Source organism: Rousettus aegyptiacus, unplaced genomic scaffold (assembly GCF_014176215.1).
Source record: "Rousettus aegyptiacus isolate mRouAeg1 unplaced genomic scaffold, mRouAeg1.p scaffold_m13_p_10, whole genome shotgun sequence".
Classification (NCBI taxonomy): domain Eukaryota; kingdom Metazoa; phylum Chordata; class Mammalia; order Chiroptera; family Pteropodidae; genus Rousettus; species Rousettus aegyptiacus.
In genome coordinates, this window is record NW_023416285.1 from 91,914,507 (window position 1) to 91,936,760 (window position 22,254).

Sequence of the window (22,254 nt, forward strand, 5' to 3'; positions counted from 1 at the left end):
CTGGCGTCGGGGCTCGAGTTAGGAACTTTAAGAAAAGGATCGTTTTGGTTCCGAGTTATTCTTTTACTTGCCAGGATTTGGGACAAGTGGGAACACGTAGGAATCACAATAAGGCCTGTGTTGGTCGGGAACTTCCTTTCCGCCGAGGGTCTGTTGCTGCTGAGGTGTGCAGCGGGACCAGGCGGTTATCCCTGTTTTTTACAGGCGGGGACACTGAGGCTACAGGAAGTGCTGCCAGTTAGTTACCTGAGGGCGGGCGGGCGGGCGGGCTGCTGGGGCGTGGAGGCGCCTGCAAGCCAGCAGAGCCGGTCAGGCTGCAGGGTCCATGTGGCTTTGGCCCGTGCGGTACCTCCCGGTGACAAGGGACCCAGTGGTTCCGGTGCTTTTCTGGCGGTGGCCACAATGGAGGCGGAACGTCCATACTTCTGTAACAGCCGCGGGTCAGAGGGGAGCTTCGGGTGTGCTCCTTGGGGGGATTTGGTGAGGCAGAGCACCAGCGAGGAGCCTGAGATACCGCCCTGTCACTGGGCCCTGCGGCCTCTCTGCAGGTGGCATTTCGTCTATGGCCTGACCAGGGCTTTGGGGCATTTGGCTTTCCTCGAGTCGTCACCCCACCCACTTGGAATTGCCGCTCGAGGAGGAAGGAAGTTACCCTTTTCCTTGGCTTCAGGGTGCCGGGTACCATGAGCCGTGTGCCTCAAGGAGGTGGCTCTGTAATTCAGGAGAGTAGAAGTCTTCCTGCTCAGGGTGCAGACAAAATAACCCTCAAATTCTGCTGAGCGCGTTACGAGGGGAAAAGAATGCAGCCATTCTAGAAATCGCTTTTATTCCAGCCGGTTTGACGGAGGGGTGGAGTCCCCTGGCCAAGCCCTGGCTAGCAGTGTCCTGGGCTGGGCGGGGCGGGTCGGCTGGGCTCAGGGAATCTGCAGTCACATCTCTAGGGAGGGGAAACCAGGAGGAGTCAGAGAGGGTCAGGAGCCCCAGGTGCAGGGGCTCTGGGGCTGGGGTGAGACTCCGAGAAGCACGTGCTTCTGGGAGGATGCTGGGAGGACCAGCTCAGGGTCCTGCTGTGCCCTGCTTTGAGCAGAGTAAACTCAAATTCTAAGTATACAGAAGGGATGCAGTATGCATCAAATGTATGTGTGCGTAACTCTAACCTCTTGGCGTTTCCCAGAGGGTTAGGTAACTTCTCACCCCCTGCAGGGCACCCCCTCAGGGCAGAGCAGCAGCCCGATCAGTCCCAGCCATCGCGATCCGGTTCGCTTCCCACTTATGGGGTTGCCCCTTGGAAGGAGGAGTACCCACCGGGGCCTGAGGGGGGCCTGGCGGGAACCCTTTCTACTGCCCCCTTTCCAGTGCTGCCTTCGCCCCCTTCCCACCCTGCCCAGGGAGCCCCCCGCGGCCACAGCGTCCTGCCCAGCAGCAGGACCCTTTGTGCCGCTTGGGCTTGACAGGCCCGTATTGTTACCTTGAGTTGCCTGCCCCCCAATAATAAGGTCAGGGCGGCACCCCCCCCCCCCTTCGCAAGGAAGCTTCCTGAGCAGCCGAATCACCAGGGCGAGTCCGAGCGCTTACACATCAGTGGCAGGAAGTGGAGTCCCGACGGGAGGCTGGGAACGCGGCGCCTCCTCCCCGTTGCAGCCCTGGAGGGAGGAAGCCCAGGGCAGCCCTCGCGCAGATGGCTACTGCGCCCTCCCGCCGGCCCGCCCCCGCTCCCCGCTGTCCCCTCCCCTGCCCGCCCCTCCCCTCCCCTCGGAGGGGAAAGGGAGCAGAGCTGCGAACTGTCTTGGAGAACTCAACAAAGCAAAGCAGCCGGCACCAACTTGAGCCGAACTTGCAGGAGAACCCACACGCACGTTGCCGGGTTTTGAACCGGAGAGCAGTGTCTGTGTGTGTGTGTGTGCGTGCGGCAAGAGGTGGAGGAGGCGCAAACAACTCCCCGTCTCTGCTGCCATAAGAAGACCACCGGCGGGGACCGTGCAGCAGCGGCGAGACCGGCGGCTGTGAGCCGGCCTCTCCCGAATTCAAACCGCGTTGTTTTCTGTCCAGATATTCCAGTGGAGACAGTTGGAAAACCTGTATTTCAGAGAGAAGAAGTTTTCCGTGGAAGTTCACGACCCACGCAGGTAAGCGAGGACGCGTCTTTTCTTCTGGGAGTGCGTGGCCCACCCGGCGTATGATTGATGTTCCTACTTCTGTCCTGTCATTGTGGCTCTCCGTTTCGGCGGGGGATAGGGTGGGTGATCGCGGAGGACGGGGTTCAGGTCAGACAGTGAGGCTTTGCTTTGCGCTGTGTGTGTGTGAGTGTGTGTGTGTGTGTGTGTGTGTGTGTGTGTGTGTGTGTGGCCAGCGACTCCACGCGCGATCATCTCATCTGCCTACACGTGTTACTAGCTCACGTCCCTTGGAGTTGCCTTTGCAAGCCACGGTGCCTTAGAGAAGGTCTGTGGCTCTTTTTAAACCGGACAGCGGGCTGAGTCCTTTTTAGAAGTTTTCACCCCGGGAGAGTCTGAAGGACGGCTCGTCCGTCAGAGCTTCTGAGACTGTCAGGTAGGACAGGGTGGAGCCGAAGTGACCCACCCGCAAAGCAGTTGTGCTGATGGTTGGATTCTGTGAGCCACCCTGTTAGGTGCGAGCCTTGGGGGTGGGTGTGAAAGGAACACGTTTCTTTCTCTCTCCACCTCACGCTGTTGCCCAGTCAGCACCGTGGAAAACCCAGTGCTCTCAGTCAGATGCCAGACAATGGGGTCCCGGTGTGCAGGGCAGCGAGCCCGGCTTGGAAGCAAGCACCCCTCCTTTTCCTCTCTTTGTCTGGAGTCTAGGGCAGCCCAGAAACAGCAGACTCCCTAAAAGCAGGCCTGACGCCCAAGAGGCCATTGTGTTTTGGGAAGTCCAAACTCAGATTGACAGCGTGAAGGCGGCCCTGGGCAGATGGGAAGGGTCAGCATCTGCGGAGGCGCGAATGTCGGTTTCAGGCTCTGTGACGCCCCAGCGCTGGCCTGGGAGCCAGGGGTCAGCTTGCCTGGAGCTAGGACCCGGGGTGGAGGCTTGTGAGCAGCGTGGCCCTGCGGCTTGTGACACGGAGCAGGACTGCCATGCGCCCGCCCTGCCGTGACTTCTGCGTGGAACAGCCCCTCACCGTCACCGCGGGACGAGCGCGCGGTGGACACGGCAGGCCGGTCGCGTCCATCGCAGTCGGGGCAAGACGGAGGACTGGTCCGGCGGGTCTCTGCGCCCGGCAGGGGCCGCAGGGTCCAGGGACTGCCTCGTGCGGGTCACGTCGAAAATAACAGTCCGGCCAGCAGGGAACAAACACACTGTACCAGACCCGTGTCTGCGGAGTGTGGGAGGAGGGGCACTTCCGGAAAAAGAGAGAAATAAACGTGGCCCCAGGGGTCGGATGCAGAAAGGGGGAGCTGAACAGGACGAGGACGACGCAGGAGCGTCTGAGGGGCCGAGCGAGGGGCCGGCAGACTCTCCGTGCCTGTGCTGTGTTGAGAGGTCCGCTAGCTCCGACCTCGGGCACCTTGGACAAATCCCCGCATGGCGCGTGTGTGTGTGTGTGTGCGCGCGCACGCATGTCCTCTGTGGCCTCCTCCGTGATATAACGCTGAATTCCCTGTCCTTCCCTAAGGCCCAGGGCTAGAGGAAATGTCCAAACCTCACATATGCCCATTACATGGGTATTTCGCCTGTGAAACGACAGTGGTCGATCTCAGATTCGTTGGGTGGCCTCCGCGTTTGGGCACGTAGTCGGGGTCCACTGCCTCTAAAGAACTCCTAGCACATTTGGGGAGACGAGCAGAAGAAGAGACGTGGTGTTTATTGAGTGTCCGCCGCAGCTCGGCACTGTTCTCAACACTTGTTCACGTTACTCACCTCACTGGGTCCTCCCTGTAACCCCGGGAAATAGCAACCTTCGTGATTCCATAGGAAACTGAGGCACAGAGGAAAGAAGTGGCCGTATCTAGGTTACAAAGAGCGAGTAAGTGGTAGAGGCAGGACTCGAACCCAGGGGGCCTGACCCCAAAACTCACGTGCCACCCTGCTACACCCTCCCCAGGGCAGCAGGCACCGAGCGCCGGAAGGCACAGGCCATAACTGCTGAAGGTCACCAGGAGCCAGGCTGGTCAGGAGAGGCTTCTTCAAAAGGAGAGAGGGCTGAGCCGAACCTCCAGGGGCGACCAAGCTTTAAAAAGCTCAAGGTGGCCCTCGGGGACAAAGATGTCGGCCAGGTGGGCAGAAGAGAGGAGAAAATGAGCCCGAGGCGGCGAGAGCACAGAGCAGGACTGGGTCCCCTGGAGGAAAACCGCCTGTTAGGCTAGAGGCAGGCAGGAAGGAGCACAGGGAGGACTGGTTCTCCGGCACGCGCACCCCGACCGGACGCCCGGCCCCGTTTCTGTGGTTCCCAGGCCTGGAACACGGTTTCTGAGGCAAAACAGAAAAGTGGGAAGAGCCTGAAGGGATAGATACGGGGAAGAGATCACTCACTCATGGGGCAGGGGAACAGCTCTCAGAGGGTCCGATTCAGGCGCCCCTGTGGGTCGCCTGGAACCATCCAGACCTGAAAGCTTCTTAGCTCTTCCTCCACCGCCCGCCACCTGGGAGGTGGACGCACCTAGCCTGCTGCAGCTCTCCCTGCAGTCCCTATGATTCGTTACTTTTCCTTTCTAATTCAGTTGCTTTTCCTTTCTAATTCAGCTTTTCTGGGAGGAAAAAAAAATAGGCATTTACTCCCAGGAGCCGCCATGGATAGTTCAGGTCACGGTTTCTTCTTAAATCTACGGAGCAGCTGTGGGGGTTTCTTCCTCACTCTCGCCAGCTCCTTTTCCGTTTTTTTTTTTGCTTTTTTTTTTTTTTTTTTCTGGCTGTGTGCTGGCATTTTTTCTTAACTCCTGGAGTCAGCATCACCAACCACCAGATTCGAATTTCCTCTCAGAAGTGGGTCTGAAGAAGACCGCCGTTAAAGCTTTAATCCCCAAGGGAAGGTGATGGGAGCAGCTTCAAACATTTTTCAAGGGCAAACGTGCCATAAAAAAAAAAAAATACACGTAATTATTCAGAAGTCATGGCTACGCCGTTTCTTCCAAGTTAGATATCTTAATCTTGAGAACACACATTTTCCTCTGGCATACACGTTAGATGCCTCAGACCCCACCCACTGACCCAGCACCTCGCAAGCCCGTCACACACGACACACACACACACACACACACACACACACACACGTGCATACAAACACATGTCCTCAGATCTCACCCGCATAACAACCTGCCTGTCTCATGACACATACCTCCGTGAGAACGTTATCATGTAGCTTTTCTCCCCCCAGTGCCGTGGATGCGGTGAACTGTGTCGGGACCTGTGTTTCGACCTCCATTCTTTCAGTCGGCTGTGCATTCGGCGTCTCCTCCGTGAAGGCGGCTGTGGAGGGAGTCGGGGTGGTGGGGAGGGACTGGCGAGGCTCATTTCTTCCTGCCTTCCCTCTCCTGATCCTTTGTACCCTCTCCACCCTCTGAATGTATTGAAATTGACAACTGGACTCTTTCAAGGAACATTTAGAGTAACTCTTAAGTCTTGATTCCCTCACAATTTCCCAGAGGCGGTGGCCTGGGGCCATCAGCCCGGCTCATCCTTCACAGCAGGCAGCACTGCCTACTTAAAGGACATTGTCAAAGGCTCTTCCTGTCTCTAAAGTTTATCTTGGCCCAATGCCAAGAGCTCCGACCTAGAATGACCCATCTTCAGGCAAGGCAGAGGCTTGGTCCAATTCTGAATCCCAAGGAGCCAGTAAATCAAACGATTAACATTATCCACAGTAGCCAAGACGTGGAAACAACTTAAGTGTCTGTTGACAGATGAATGAATGAAAAAAATTGTGATGTTTTTATGAAGCGGAATATTATTCAGCCTCAAAAAAGGAGGTCCTACCATTTGCAACATGTGTGAAACAGGAGGATATGATGCTAAGTGAAATCAGCCAGACACAGAAGAAGGGACCTGTGCAATCTCATGAGTGGAATCTAACAAAGTCGAATACTTGGGGGGCGGCAGGCAGCAGGGTAGGTGGGGAAATGGGTCGATGTCAGTCAAAGGGTGCTGAGTGGTACCGATGCAGGGTGAGTCAGTCCGGAGATCCGACGCACGGACAGTGTGGGGCCAGCAGTTAATCATGCTGCATCGTATCCTGGAAATGTGCCGAGAGAGTAGGCTTCAGGTATTCTCATCACAAAAAAAAGTAAGCATGGGAAGAGATGATGCAGTGATTAGCTTGACTGTAATCCTTTCATTATGTACAAGTGTATCAGGCCATCCTGTATACCTTAAACACAACTTTTACTTAAAAAGTAATGCGAAATGTCCTTCGGTAGCCAGTTTACCTGCGCGAGAGAGAACGAGAGTGTGTGTGTGCATGTGCATGTGTGCGCAGGCCCACCTGCCGCCTCACGTCAGGGCGTTGAGGAGCCAGCGGGGTCTCAGTGAGAGCTGATCGTTGCAGTTAGTCACGAGCTCGGCTGACCCTTCTGAGCCTTGCTTCCCAGGGCTTCTGTGACGAGGAGGACGTTCGGACACAGCGGCATCGCGGTGCACACGTGGTATGCGTGCCCAGCGTTGATCAAGTCCATCTGGGCGATGGCCATCAGCCAGCACCAGTTCTACCTGGACCGGAAGCAGAGCAAGGTAGGTCTCTGTCCTGGGGCTGGGAGGGACTCTGCCGTGACCACACCTTGCACCAAGCTGAGGGCAGACACGGGCCCCCGTCTGGATCGCGTCCTCTTGGTCTAGGGTGGGCGGGGAGGCACTGTGTCCCTTGTCCTGAGGTGTGCATGGGCACAGACCTGCCTTCAGGGCCATAGGAGGAATGAGACCAGTTCTTCCAGAGGGCACGTTCCTTGCAGCTGGTCAAGAGGCTCTGGGCTGACTACAGCCGGAGCCACTCAGGCCGTCGACTCCAGCCAGGTCGGAATTCCTCAGGAATTCCGACCATGGTTTTGACCCTCGAGAACCTCTTCTTAGGAGCAAGCAGGCAGGCCCTTCCTGGTGTTTAAACAGTGGCATATTGTTTTCTGTTTGGAGGAGGAGAAAGAAAAGTAACCGTTCTGGACTCATAGACACCTCCTAGCTGTTTAGGATAATGGCTGTGAAAACCCTCCAGGCTTTTCCAGCTGCCAGCTCCGTTTTTTAAAAATGCAAAACTAGAAACAGTGGAAAAAAATGAAAATAAAAGGCAACCACCCTGTTTCCCTCAGGTGGACCCGGAGCCTGGGGCCTAGGTACACGGCAATCGTTCAAGGGGGGTTGGACCCAGCCCCACTCCAGACGCACCCCTGTGGGTGGGAGAATGATGACTCCTCGGTTCACACACTGCTTATGTCAACACACGGCCCCCTCTTCCTCCAGCTTTGTCTGCCATGCTCCCCCTGCCTTCCCCCCAAAAGCCACTCCCGTTCATTACCCCGGGAGGCTGAGTGCCGTATCAAGATGGGCTCTGCACCTTTCTGCAGATCCTGCTGCCTTGGGGCGGGGCTGGGGGTGGAACGCAGAGCTGGAGAGGAGACGGCCCCTGGCCTGCCAGGGACCTGCTGGGGGCCACCACCGCGGGAGGTGCGCCCCATTGCGTGAGTGCCTGGGAGGGGGGAGGGGGCAGGACCCTGGCCGCCTGGGCCCCAGGCTCGTTGGGTCGGTGCCTCGCGGATCCTTTCGGCATCCCCTTTGGCCTTATTTTCAGTCTGGGTGGAGTTTCTCTTTCCGGGGCTGGGGGACGAGCATGGAGGGGGAGAGCCGGGGGAGGTCAGAGAGAGAGGGAGAGGAGGAACACAGGAAGAAAGGAAGCATAGCCTCGAGGCGGTGTAATGCAGCCTGGAGTCAGCGCCTGCCTGCGGCTCCTCACTTGCCCCTGCTTGGTCACTCCCCGGGGCGCATGGGCACAGGGCGGAGCAGTTCTGTCGTTAGGAACCGTGAGAGTATTCCACAGCTCTGCAGTGGTGACGGGCTCTGGCACGGGAGTCTGAGGCCTGATTAGATCAAAAGAATCGGGGGGGGGGGGGGGGTGGCCAGAGCGTTTTTGACTCATGCTTTGGTCTGAGACAGTGGGTGGGTGTCGGCATTTTGCCCTCCTGTGGCAAGAGCTGGGGTCAGAACCTTAGAACGCTTGATTCCAAATCCTGCTGTTCGGTGATGGGCGAGGGTGGAGGGTCTGGCAGGCCTCCTGGACCCCACTGCCAGGTCCTCGTGCAGGCAGACCCCCCGTGCGCCGACCCCAAGGCTTGGAACGTGGAGAAGGAAAAGCGTATCTCACCCTAATGATCAGGATGCTACGTTAGGTGTTTGAGCCCCTTCCCCTGTGCTGTTTTTTTTAGGGGCGTCTTTTGTTCCGTTTTGCATTTTTTTTTTGCTCAAAGTCTCAGGTATGTCTCAGGAGGCCCGTTCCTGTCTAGATCCCCAGGCTCTTACAGGTGGAGAAGCCTCGTTCAGCAGGCTTACTGGTCAGCCCACCGAGGCCGCAAATACACCTCAAAAAGTAATGGTCAAGGAACACTTCTTGACAAGATGTGTCTTTCAAGAGGCCAAACCAAATGCCCACAGCAACGGGGAGATTTCAGCCCTCTGTGTCCCTGGCAGCCCCAGGGGGCCAAAGGAAATGAGCCCGCTCCAGATGGAGAACTTTCCCGGTCCAGTTCGAAGGCTCACGGAGATGCCTCGGAGCCCTTGAGGTTCTCATGGAACCAGTTCCTCAGCCCGGGACAGGCGAGACCCGGGTTGTCCCCCCGGGGAAGTCTGAGGCTTGCTTTGTTTTCCCCAGTTAGGGAACAGGGAGGGAAATTCCTGGCGGGAATTATTGGTCCGTCCAAAGATGCAGTGTTAGTGAAGTTGCTTTAGGAGACAATGTGCGGTCTTTTATCATGGTCTTTTATCATCGTCATTCATTAATCCAGCACGCCTTCCCCTGCCCCACGCTTAGTGTAAATTCTCTTAAAGGCCCCCACGTTAAGTCAGAGGTGATAAAATTCCCCTTAGCAGTTACAACACCTCTTGTTTCCGGAATGTCATTCTTTATGCAAGGGGGCTGGTGATTCCCGTGGGTGGACAGAGTGGCCTCTGGCGAGTGGCGGCCGACAGGCCCGGGATGAAGAGCTTCCAGAACTTTCTGAGCAGCCAGAGTTGGCTGGCACCTGTCCGTTGCTTCACACTCTCCCGTATGGGGCCATGCCAACCATTCCTTTCTCTGAAGGGCCGCGGGGAAGCCAGGCCTCCCAGGCGATGCCTGTCAACCCCAGAAACAAGTGCGGTCTCGTAGTTGAGTCAGCAGGGGTGGCCGGCCAAGAAGGCTCCCGCTCCTTCCCTGGCGCCCAGTTGTTTTCTTCTCTCAGGGTCATTATGTAAATCGTTTAAGGAAAACCAACCCCTTCCTCTCTCCCTCCCTCCCCCACACGGCGTGTGCATATGTCTCTGTCTCACACACACACACCCTCCCCCTACCCAATCACCACAGACCGTGGAGAGGGGGCCCCATGGCGTGGTTTCTTGGGGCTCATCCTGAATGACAGGCTGCGAAGGCACCAGTTACGGTCGGTCGGTAACCCGTATGCGCTGACCCCAAGAGATCAGAAAAGTCCGCCGGGCCCCGGCAGCCTCTTCCGCCCAGAGCCGAGGAATGTCTTTAGACTTCAGAAGGAGGCGTCCGCGAGCTCAGCTTGTTTAGAGTACACGTTAGACACTTTTCCTCTGAACTCAGAGTGGCGCCGCCGCCTCGACTTGGCTCCCAGCCCCAACGTGGTTCCTTCCGTCTGCCCCTCCCCCGCCCCTCCCCGGAATCAAGTCTTCATCCCATCCAGATCAAAGGGGGGACAGTGAAACCTCCCTTGCAGAATATCGGTAATAACGCTTCATTTGGCAAGCTCCTCCCCCACCCACCCACACCCACACCCACACACACACACACACAGCAAACCGGTCCGAAGACGACCTTGCAAGGAGACTGTCCATCAGCTCCTGTGTCCCTTTATCGTCCTCTCTCCACAGGGTCCATTTGGTCAGTGTGGAGAGAAGCCAGCAGTTCCTAAAACTGCTAAGGACCCAGTCACCCTCAGGAAGGGTCTCTGCCGGTCCGGTTTCTGCATGAGATGGGTGTGTGGCGGGGCGGGGTGGCGGGGTGAGATGAAGTGGGGTCCGGGCGTCCCCACAGTGTCGGACCGAGTCGTCGTCAGTGTAACGTCATTTAGCAGATCAGGGCCGGGCCCTGACCGACACCTGATTCGTGCTCCAAGGGCCTTGGCGTGCATCATCGGATTTAGTCCTTGTCACAACTCTGTGATGTGGGTTTTCAGATCTCCATGTTCTCAAACGAGGATCTGAGGGTCAGAGGTTGAGGATCAAGGTCAAAGAGGGATTCGTTGGGAAGAGGCCGGATTCCAGGCCAGACCTTTCTGACTGGGCGGCACGCCGAGGTGGTCCCCGTCCATGACTGCAGGTGTGGGCTCCTTTTCATCGAAGCGTGGGCCATGGTCAAGGTCACATGCAAAGAAAGGAAGGCACAGACCATGCTTTCTGTGCTTGCCTGGAGGAGACAGCGCAGCCAGTGGATACGCTGTGTCGAAGGAAAGGCAAGGCCCTTCCGGCTTCTGCTGCCGATCAGAGCCCAGCCAGGGCCTGGCAGCCGGACTGTCTCATGAACAAGGAAGAAGTCCTAACTTCTTCCTTGCAAAAGGTGGCCTGGTCCTGAATGCAGGGACGGAAGTCGAGGTCAGGAACGGAGCTGTCAGCTGAGGAAGGGCCTAAGGGATGGAGAGAGTGGAGAGGAAGGCAGCTCACGCCCGTGAGCAGGACAAGCAGCAAGTCTCTGAACCCCCTCTGTCCCCCAGGCTTTCTTAACATGGCGGGGAGGGGCGCCTGAGCGCAGGATACAAATACGGGGAGGGAGGTGGGGCGCCTTCCCTTCCACGCCTCCGTCACTCACCCTTTGCCGGCTTCTGTGTACGGGGAAGACTCGGTCTCACGGGCCAGGCGTGAACACACGCGAGGTGGCTGCAACCTCATCTGCCGCCAGCCACGCGCGTGCTATTGTCAGCGGCCACGGAAAGATGAGCAGATGCCTGGGGTACACACACCAGCCCCGACAGCTCCTCTCATAAGTCCCTGGTCCCGGGAAAGCCCGCGGCCTTGAGCGCTGTCACACAGACCGATTTCCTGAAGAAGGAAGTAAGGCAGATGTCAAATTCAAGCGCAGGAAATGCTGGCCCGTTCTACTCACCAAAGGTAGTAACTGCAGCAGGTGGCCTTACTGCATACACACGGCAGCTTCCAGGAGGACCTGCTCGCCGGCTGCTCCTGTTAGCCAAATAGGGGCCGATCCGCATGCGAAATAAATGGACTGGAGTGTTAACCAGAATCCGAAGATTCGGGTGCCAAATAGGAGCAGAGCGCCGTGTTTGGGTGCTTATTGGTGGCACTCGAGTGTCCCGGGGAGCTTCTGCCGAGGGGTTTTACAGCCACACACGCCGCGCTCACAGGGTCAGGGGGCTGTCACTCCCCAGGCCTCTAAACTGGCCATGGCCACGTGGCTAACAATTTAGGAGGTGTAGATGCCTCCGAATATATTGGAATTTCGTAAGTTTGTTTCAGATAGCTCTGACGTCTTTCACAAAACTGAAAAAAAATTTTTCCTCCTTTAGATACAGAATAGTTATAATTGTTACTGTTTATTGAGAGATATAAACTAGGTAGAGAGGATGGGAGGGAGGGAGGCATGTCTGTTTGACTCCAAAGTCCCCGCTCTTAGGCCTGTGGACTAATAGGCTTAGGAAACTCATCACCCATGTCAGCTCTGGAGCCGTCCCCACAGCAGGCTTCAGTGACGAGTGACAGGGCCAAGGGACACACACAAAACGCCGTGGGTCGGGAGATGCGTGGGCTTGCTACATGTCAGGACTCCCAGCAGGCGAGTGGTTCCCGTTGTCTCTCAGAGGCGAATGCCCCCTGTGTGACCTGGCTGCCTTTCTCACTCTAGTCTAAAATCCATGCCGCACGAAGTCTGAGCGAGATCGCCATCGACCTGACCGAGACGGGGACCCTGAAGACCTCGAAGCTGGCCAACATGGGGAGCAAGGGGAAGATCATCAGCGGCAGCAGCGGGAGCCTCCTGTCCTCAGGTGTGCAGGCCTCGGGGTTGGGAGTGCCCTCCTGAGGATGTGGGAGATGGTCCTGCGGAAGGGTGGTGGCCTTGACCCCGGGGTGGGCCCAGGGAGGGCGGGGGGCAGGCGGCAGCCGAGGGGGCAGCTTGGCGGCTCGCCAGGAGCTGGCTCTGGCTTTGAGACCGAGGTTTTCCGGCCGGATGGGAACCTGAGCGAAGTGTCAAGGGCAGGGGAAAGGAAGCAGGGAACCACTGGGCGTGGGAAGGGATGTTGGTCGTGTAGGCGTCTCCAAGCTCATGACGGTCAGGTGTGTCCCCTACAGGGACAGCAGGTGGGGTTCACGCGAATGTCGTTAACGGAGAATCATACCGAGCAAGGGCTGAAGGTCAGGGATGTGGCACCCGGAGGCACTACATCCCGTTCGTCAGTGAACCTCTCGGGGACTTTGCAAAGCCCAGCTTACCCGTGACAGCTCGCACCGCAGAGGCTGGCTGTCGCGGAGTGTGGCAGAGCGATCAAGCGGCTTTTGAAACTGAGCGTCAATGGCCCTGGTTCCTCCGTCTCTTTCTGTGGGCAAGTCATTTTGTCAGGAGACGTTGGGAGGGACAGAAAAGCCCTGAGGCTTTCGTCAAGCCGACTTCGGGAGAAGGGCCGCCGTTGGCTGCAGTGACGGGAGGAGGAGCAGGCGTGAGGAGGGCAGGGAGCGAGGGGGAAGCGGTAGACGTGTGGAAACGGCAAAAAGTTTCGCTGATGCAGGTCACTCCCCAGGCCACATGGTCAGAGCCCGATGGTTCTTGGGGACAGCGGAGCCTTGCCTCCGAGCCGTGAAAGGACGGCAAGAAGTCTTTGCCCTGTGCCTTCATTTCTGTAAATGTGTCACTTCTGGCCACGTGTTCTTGTTACATTTGCAAACGCAATAATAGATTGTGCCCTCGTTTTCTTAAATAGAGCCACTGAAAATGCATAAGCTCCAGGCCCCACAAAACGCGGGTCTACCTCTGCTGGGTCACCGTAGGATTCCCGTAAACCCTCCCCCGCCTCAGATTCTTCAAAGAATGTTGCATTAATGTGGTGTGCCAGACGGTGGATATTTCTGAGGCCTGGGAGGTTTACAGGAAGACAGAGAATGGTGTCTTCTCTTATCGAGGAATGTGCCATTCGAAGCCTAGGCCACACCCAGCCCCTGCCGAATGGTGAAGGGCAGGCCAGAGCCCACCCCTGTGTTCGAACCCTGGACACTCCTCACCTCCGCTAGGATCTGGCATCTCAGACTCGGGCCTCGATTTGCCCAGCCACGAACCAGCCCAGCTCAGCCTAAGGTCTCAGCGAGGGGTGCGTTCCCGCTGTCGCGACACCCCCACTTGGATGTCTGCATCCTTCCCGAACGTGGCGTGGTGGTTCCCAGAAGGAGAATGACCATCCGGCTCGGGGGTCCCCAACCCCCGTGGGCACCAGAACTCAGAGGGCCCCTCAACTGCAGACAGTGGTTCTGCAGCCTGGGAGTGTTTGAGTCTGTAGGTCCAGAGTGAGCCCGAGAACTTGCATTTCTGACAAGGACCCAGGCGATGCTGATCCTGCCGCTCTGGGGGCGGACCCAGGGAGCCACTCTTCTTACTAAGTAAGAGAGGAGAGTCTGAGGTGGCTGTGTGGCTCAGGGTCACAGACAGGACCCAGGTATTCCCACGTTTAATCCTCGGCCCTGGACCGTCTGCAGTCTCCAGGGGTGCAAGGCAGTAACCCAACAGCAGGTGCAGACGAGGGTGTGAACAGGAGCCCCAAACCTCCTGTCAAGGAACTGACGTCGCTCAACCCTCAGAAATGAGATCCAGGCATCTGTCAGACTAGAAAGCAGGCCCTCTCTGTCACTGCCATCGGCTGGGCGTTAACCATGAGTCTGGTGGGCCGGAAGTTAAAAGAAAACCTCCCTGCTGAATTCACTTCCACGCCTAATAGAAGCATCTTTATCCCACGTGTTTGGTAACGTAAGCTGTTTGGGGGTTGACGGAGGCAGCTAAGGCCCCCTGCCCTCCCCACTCTCAGTGGCTTGCGGGCGTTCGTGGACACTGACCCCTCCGCCCTTTCCCTGCCTGAGACGGCCGCACCGCTGAACAGGAGGAAAGCGGCCCAGAGGAGAGGCCGGGAGGTGCGCGCTGTGCCCCACGACCCGGCCAGGCAGCAGCCTGCCCAGCCCCGCACGCGGAGCCTGAAGAATGGCCCTTGCATGCGAGGCTGAGGCTCCGTGGGGAGGTCCCGCTCCCCGGCTTAGGAAAGACAAGGGGGCAGTGGAGGGAGAGCCCATGAGAACACAGAATGTCCGTCAGTCACCCAGGGCCTTTCTAGGACCCGTAGATCTGCTCTTTGCTCCTGGGCTGCCGATTGCTGCCCCCTGGTCTTGTCTTGTGCTGGGAGAAGACGCCTTCACGAGGCAAGCCCCGGGTGCTTGGCCCCCTGCCCCCTGCTTTCGGTCCTTTCGCGTCCTCTTGCCCAACTGCTTGCTGAGAACGCTCTGAGTCACGCACTCCCACGGGCTGTGAGGGCAACGCTGACTTAAACACTGTTATACTCGCCAGACCTTCCTTCTATCTTCTGTTCAGAAAATGATACATAGAACCCAGTATGCTGTTCGATCAGTTAGTTGCCTTCTCTCCTTCATCCATTGCCTCGTACTTTAAAAGAAAAGTGTCTAATAAGTAGTCCTTAAAAGCATTTTGAGAAGTTAATTATTTGCAGATTCTTTGTTCTACCTCTAGCACAGAGCCTAACACCCAGTAGGTGCTCAGTACACAATTAAAAAAAAAAAATTTTTTTTTGTTTTACGTTTATGACTTATAAGTGGAAATTTGTGCATTTTAACTTGATCCGTTTCACCCACCCCCTGTGGCAAGCACCAGTCTGTTCCCTTTCTCTGTCTTGCTTGACTTAGGTTAATGTCCTCAAGGTCCATCCATGTTGTTGCAAATAGCAAGACTTCCTTCTTTTTTATGGTTGAATCATATTCTTGTGTGTGTGTGTGTGTGTGTGTGTGTGTGTGTGTGTACACCACATTACATCTATCCATTCATTCAGTGATGAACACAAGTTGTTTCCATATCTGGGCTGTTATAAATAATGCTGCTATGAACATGGGGGTGAAGTTGGCAAAATTCCCAGAAGTGGGCTTGCTGGATGATGTGGTGGTTCTATTTTTGGTGTTTTCGAGGCTCCCTGTGCTGTTGTCCACAGCGGCTGCACCCGTTTACATTCCCACCAGCAGTGCACGAGGGTTCCCGTTTGTCCACGCCCTCGCCGATACTTGTTATTTCTTGCCTTTTTGATGATGGCCATTCTGACAGGTATGGGGCGATAGCTCATCGTGGTTTTGATTTGCATTTCCCTGATGACTAGTGATGTCGAGCGTCTTTTTGCGCGTCTCTTGGCCATGCATACGTCCTCTTTGGGAAGATAGCTATTCAGATTCTCTGCCTGTTTTTAAATCAGATTGGTCGTGTTCTGCTATTGGGTTGTATGAGTCCTTTGTATATTTTGGACAGTAACCTTGAATTGTTACTGGACCGAACTGGGTCCAAATGCTTGGTAGTTCCAGCCAAAAGACAGCGCTGAGATGATTTTGTGAGAAGGAACTTTATTGCAAGCCAGCAAACTGGGGCACCCTGAGGCTCATTCTGAGAGCAGCGTATCCCCTGCAGTGTGCGCAATCCATCTCTGTCACGGGAAACCGTGTATCAACGTTGAGGTAGGCCCTGTCATGGCATGGACAGGTGGGGACATTCCAGCACATGCACGTGGTGAGGAACATGGCTCTGCATACATTCGTGTTCAGGAACTCATATTATAATGAGGGCATAATGAGGAAAGTTCGTGAGGTCCCTGGAGGGTTTTTCAGGGTGCCCCGGCCTGTCCCAGGCGGTTTCATCTGGCTCAGCCCCCTGGTCCTGCAGAACACCCTGGGCTGGTTCCTGAAAAACAGTTCTAGCAACCAGTCATCGTCAGGGTGTGCAGAGGTATGGGCAAACATCTAAGTCTTGGTCTTCCTGTGAAACTTTCGGCGACTTTGCAAGAGAGCATTACAGAAACCTTATACGTGTTAAAGTGATCTAGGTGAGGTGACAGGTGCATTGAGGCGAAGTTATAAACTCTAAACAAAGGTTAACCTGTGCTAGGTTACCTGCTAGTCTGCGTGAGCGGGTTAGGTTACGTGATCATCCGGCTTGTCGTGGTCCCACTTGTTTCTGCTTCTGGGGCCTTCGCTTTTGGTGCCCATTTCAAAGAATCATCGCCAAGACCGGCGTCGAGGATTCACGGTTGTCGACGTTAAATTTCGAAGAATACCGGCGAGAGTCTTGCACGTTGAGGCATTTCAGGAACCTTCTGTGTTCCCAGAGTGCGTGGCGTCTTGGGCCTTGCCAAGAACCCTCACATACCCGCCACCGGCATTTCCCCTCAAGATGCTATCCGGTCACTTTGGTCACGCTGGCATCAAACTCTTACAGGTTAAATCTTGTCAGATCAGGCTGCTGCCGTGAATCAGGTCCATCCCGGGTGTCTGTGGTTCATCCTTCCAGCGCCTTGTCTGTACTCGAACTGTGGTGTAACCGAGCCACCTCACGCTGTGATACTCCTGTGGCATAGGCATTTTTTCTAGCTCCCACACTTGGCTAGGCACTATACACAGCATTCGAAAAGTTACGGGCCCTCTCTCCGCAGAGTTTGCGTACTGTTCGCTGGTGTAAAACAGAGATGAAAATATTTCCAAGCTAGTCATAACTTCGGAGGCGATTTTCCTATTTAACTTCGGCCATGTAATTAATCACCTTTAAAATGACCGAAGTCCGGCATGTGATATCTGAGACTTCGGACGCTAAAGAAATGAACATCACTGCTTTCTGTTCAGGAAGTCAGAAGTTCACAGTCACTCGTGCCCTGAGCCAGCAGCTCGTATTACAAATAGGAAAGGTCTGCGTAGTTAAAATGATGTGTTAAGGCTTGGGGCCAGGACCCCCGCATTCTTTGGCGGTGATACATTGGGGTCCCCCACCCCGTGTGGAGACCCTCAGAGGTCGTGAGCCTGCTGAGCCTGAGCTGCAAGGCCCGTGTCAGGCGGGATCAAGTCCTCGCCTCCCGCTCCAGTACCGGATGGGATTCAGACCCCAGGAAGGTCTGGAACCCACATCCTAAGTCCGTTTGTGAGGGGGCTGTGGCGGCCCCTGCTCCCAGAACGCATCTGCTAAGAGACTGCCCGGCCTTCCCGGGGTCCCCTGGAAGAGGGGATGTTGAGGCAGTGCCCCCAAGCCAGGCAGAGCCCCACCCCTGCCCTCCACGAGCCTGACCCCCCATGGCCGGTGCTCAGTACACCTGCAGACTGAGCACTCCAGCGATGTGTTCCTTCTGCCCGCGAGGCGGTTGCTTTTGCTCACATGTGCTTCAGGTAACCAGTTTCTGGAGGTTTGGATAGAGTTCGAGAGGACAACTGTGGATTCAGACCGTTTGGTTAGGATGTTTTCAGAGTTCCCAAAAACAAAACAAAACAAAACCAAACCCTGAAATGGTTTTTTGTGGGAACTTAGGTTTATTCCTGTCTTCCCTACCCCCATTTCTTGAAATCTTAGAAAGGATTAGAGAGGAGGGGTGAAAAAATGGAATAGCAAAACAAAAAGCAAAGAAAACAACGGACCTGTTGTTGAAGCCGGGCTCGCCTGGCCTCTTCAGAGCTCCCGGGAGTGTGGGAGGGTGTGCGGGGTTGTCCTCAGCATTGTTTCGGGCTTTGCCGCCGCTGGGAACAATGCTGATTCCAGTGGGTGGGCGTGTAGGGGCCAGGGGAGGTGAGCTTTGCTCTCAGCCTACTTAAAGAAAAGGCACAAACTTGCTTAGGAAACACCCAGCGTCGTACAGGTCCTCCTGGCTTACTGCATTAACCACCCCAGTACTGTGCACCCTTTCTTAAAGAAACAGAACCAAAGGGCCAGTGTTGCCTTCTGGAATGGAAATGCAGGGGCGTGAGCGACCCATTCTCTGTAAAACAAAAGGACTTGCTGCTTCTGTAAAAAGGAACAAGATGGCAGTTGAGTCATCTCCCCTGCCGTCAGCAGGATTGTGAAGAATGCGGTGACAATTTGGTTTAGAAGGGATCTCTCTCTCTCTATCTCTCTCTCTCTCTCTCTCTCTCTCTGTCTCTCTGTCTCTCTGTCTCTGTCTCTGCAGTGTGCTGTGCTCTCCCACACCGCGCTGAGCCCGGGGGGCCTCACTGTGCCTGGGGCCAGACTGCGAGCATCTCTCCAAGCTTCCCGCATCCTCGCTCTCTGAGTGCGGGCACTTCCTTCCTCCCTTTGTCGGGAATTTATTCATAACCGATGAAACAATGAGGGTGCCAGCGATCTGGTCGCCGCGCACGGGCCGGCAGTGTGATACTCATCTTCCAGCTTTGTGGTCTCCGCTCCGGTCGGCTCCAAACACGCTGCCTGACGTTGGCACGAACCACAGTGTTTGGGCCTTGTTTTTTTTTCTATTTGTCTTTATCCTTTCTTTTCTGCGCTCCCTTTCTCTCCTCCCTACATCTCTCTCCATCTAGCCTCTTGAAAGTCTCTGCCGCCCGCTGCCCGTCCCTTCCCTTTCCGGTCTGCTGTCAGGCAGGACTCCAGGGTCTTGCATTTTGGCCCCTCAGCTCAGGGCTCTGCAGGTGGGCGCAGCCCCGCGGGCACCGCCCGAGGCTCAGCTCCTGCCAGCCTGTGTTTTCGCTGGACGATGCCACCAGCGAGGGCGGCGAAAGCGCTTTCTGTGGAACGGATGGCTCTGGACTTGTTGGAGCAGGACGGGCCTGACTCAGCATGGAGACAATAGGATGGTTGTCCCTCTCCAGCCTCATACTGGGGAAATAAAACCCAATAAATCCGTCCGTACGGATGCATGCACGCACTCAGGTGTTCCTAATAAAGGAATATTGATGGACCCACTGGGGAGAGCGAGGACAGAATGATAAGGGGCACCCTAGATGAACGGCTTTCCAAGAATGCAGTTTTAATCACCGGGAAAGAGAGGTCGCTGTCAGCTCTCGTAGGCATCAATCGCTCGGTTCCCGCTCGGACCAGCCCTCGCAGTATGGCCATAGAATAACAGACGCTTGGAGCCGGAAAGATAAGCCCCCTCGTTTCTCGGCATAAGAAATGGAAACCGTACATGTGACTCGTGAACAGCGGTAGTTCCCAGTAGGTCTTTACCAGACGCGGCCGCTCGTTTCCATAAGCGGTTGTTCCGCTTCTTGGCGCCCTCCCTCCCTCCCTGGCTATATTCATCCTCTTCGCCACGTGAGAGTCCGTGGCGCCGTGGCCTCTGGCCACGCAGACAGACAGACAGACAGACACCCCCGGCTGCCACCGCAAGGCGCTGGCTTTTCGAAGCGCTGCCACACGGCTCTTTCAAGTGAATAATTTTATTTTTACCATTTCCGACCCTGGAGAGAAGTTCTCCGAGCGAGCGTTGAGTTCTCTGAGCCGGTCCCGGCAACGTGGCACTATTCCACGCCGTCTCGTAGGACTTCGAATGTGGGGATCCGTAAATATCTCTTCATCGTAAAGAAGGGGTCACAACTTCTCCTCGTATGTGTTCCCGGGGTATCTGCTGGGAATATGCCTTTGGTTTTTTGGGGTTGTTCGTTTTTTTCTTTCCCGGAGGTCCAGATTGCCCCTTCCTTTGCTTCCATTTAGGACAGCAGATTTTTTCTTCTTTGGGGCTCTGTCTGTCTCGTTTCTGATTTCCTCTCCCCTCAGAGAGGAGAGCACCCCTTCTGTCTTCTGAGATCAGTGTCTGGTCGTCAGGGTTGCTTCTGCGTGGGGGCACACGAGCCACAGGGCCCGGGAACGGGCTCTCCGGAGCATGCACACTCGCATCGGGTGCTGAGTGGTCCAGGGTCTTTGGGAAGGTGGCGGGAATTCTCCACCCCAGCTGACCGGGGATGCTGTGGGTGTGCTTGCCGGGGGAGGGGCCCTGCCCTGCGTGCGATGCCCCCCACTCCCCCACACACACATCCTGGAGGCCGGGGTTCCCCAGCCGAGGGAAAGGGGGAGAGGGATGGCAGTTTCCCCAGAGGTGGCAGAACAGGTTCCCCCACAGCTCCGCCAGTCACTCCCACGGTGTCTGGGGAGCTCGCAGGGTCCCACGTACCCCCTGGAAGTGACTTCACGACCTTGAGCGCGTAGCCCAAACTGCCCGGGTCGTGTTTCGGAGGAATTAACCTCCTTCGAGGACAGATCTTTTTCTCCTCCCCACCGGGCAGACTTTGGGTGACCCGTTTCTATAAAAGCCTTTGGCTTTGCAGCAAAACCTGGTCATCAAATAGCCCCAAACAAAAGGCGGTGTTTTCAGTCTCGTGTCACCAAGTGGTGACGGGGATGAGGGGTTTATTAGAGAGCTGATCTAACGCTGAGCGAAAAGGCGGGGCGCACCTCACCTGCGCAGACCAGACTCGGGGTAACCCTCAGCTCTCCAGGGTAACGATCTGACTGGCCCGCGCCTCTCCCTGCGCGAGGCTCACTCCCTGCCAGCGCTCTGGTTGGCGGCTCTGTGAGGGCGGGGCCCGCACCCGGTCACCTGTCTCCCCCACCCCGCCTGTGCACGAAGGTGCCGCAGAGACTTGTTGCACTGTAGCTGCTCCTTCCCCTCCGGCCTTCCGCAGCCCCACGGCAGGGCCTGGGCCGGAGCGGCAGGTGTGACTGCACAGGACACTTCTTGCTGTGGCTACCCAGCCGTGACCGGACAGGCAGTGCCTGCCCTCACGGCATTTCCCTCGCAGAGGGGAGACAGACCAGGCGGAGCTGACCTTGCAGCTCCTCTGACCCCCCCACCCTGCCCCGCCCAAGTCCCGGTGACCTCGCCTCTAAAAACGGTCGCACTGTTTCCATGAGGATAAATGAAGCATAGAACATGTGGGGAGTTTCTGTCAGGGGTTCTGTAAAACTCCACTTCCTTTCCCTCCTCCTCCCCCCTGGTTGCCTGGACGTGGAGGGTCTGGAACATGATTTAGTACAAACAACGACGAGTAATTCACGTCGCCCTTACACGCCGAGCTCTGGCCTCGGCCTCTTTCAAGCGTTATCTAATGCTCCCAACTTCTGAAGAAGTCCTGCGTTCATTCCCACATTACAGGGGAGGAAACAGACCTCGGCCATGACACGTTGCCAAGTCCTCACAGGTAGTAAATCGCGGAGCTGGGACTCGAGCCCAGGCCCGTTAACTCCAAACTCCTAGACTGTAGACGTCGGCCTCAGGAGGCCGCGAGAGCTCTGTGCGTTTTCCAAAGCCCTGTCCCTCCATTCTTTCCCATAAAAACTGGGTACCGCTCTCAGCTTCAACAGACAACAGCAACAGAGTATGGACATGTTACTTATGCCTTTCAAAAACATTCAGGTCACCTCTGTTCCCTTGCTTCCCACTCCATTCTCTCTGGACGGACAGCCCTTGCCAGGGAGCTGGCCACCGTGTGGTCGAGCTGTCAAAGTTGAAAGCTTACTCTCGACCCATCCATCTTCCTCCTCCATTAATCCCAAAGACAGTTCACATCAAACTCTTACTCAGCACTCAAGCTTACAGACACGTGCTTCGGTCCGTCGATAAGATGGCAAAGTACGTCCTCCAGGCGCCGGTGGGTGGTGAGACCCTCCCTCGCCACCGGAGGCTGCCGCCGTGCGTGGAAGAAGGACCGAGCTGGCAGGGTGCTCGTCTTTCTAGAGGAGGGCTGGTCGAGAAAACAGGGAAGATGGCTCTGTGCGTGCAGTTCGTCCTGGAGAAACTGCAGAGATGACCGCTGGGGGCAAGAGGAAGCCGCCTGAGTGAGATGTTTCAGGTTTAGAAGAATCCCAGAGGTCGATTAGCTGGTCGTTTCTAGGTGGGGACCTCACGGCTCTGAGAGGTTAGTAACTCAGGGTGTTTTTGCATTTAATAGCAGGCAGGCGATGGCATCCAGGTTTCTTTCCCGTCCTTCAGTGCTCTCCCTAAGATAGCAGATTTACGTCTTTTTGACTTCCGAGGGGCTGACCTCATGACCTTGGCGTGGTCTTGAATGTGTGAGGGCTCACCTGTGGAAATGGATAACCCATCACAACAGAGAGCTTTATTCGCCAAGTCTAGGTGCTGA

The 22,254-nt window shown here is 56.2% G+C and overlaps 1 protein-coding gene and 1 long non-coding RNA gene across 11 annotated transcripts in view; one reads left to right on the forward strand and one right to left on the reverse strand.

The window, feature by feature from the left end:
- The window catches only part of FRMD4A (FERM domain containing 4A), a 522,413-nt gene that overhangs the window by 462,392 nt on the left and 37,767 nt on the right, over positions 1 to 22,254 (forward strand). For all 10 annotated transcript variants that reach the window (XM_036227032.1, XM_036227030.1, XM_036227019.1 and 7 more), the window contains 3 exons: positions 2,050 to 2,126; positions 6,543 to 6,681; positions 12,008 to 12,149. In XM_036227032.1, coding sequence (XP_036082925.1) covers positions 2,050 to 2,126; positions 6,543 to 6,681; positions 12,008 to 12,149 — 358 coding nt within the window. The remainder of the gene's footprint in view (positions 1 to 2,049; positions 2,127 to 6,542; positions 6,682 to 12,007; positions 12,150 to 22,254) is intronic.
- LOC118607818 lies at positions 810 to 1,672 on the reverse strand. The gene is made up of 2 exons (XR_004952863.1): positions 1,576 to 1,672; positions 810 to 937 (listed from the first exon to the last, which is right to left on the reverse strand). It is a non-coding gene; the product is annotated as an uncharacterized LOC118607818 (long non-coding RNA).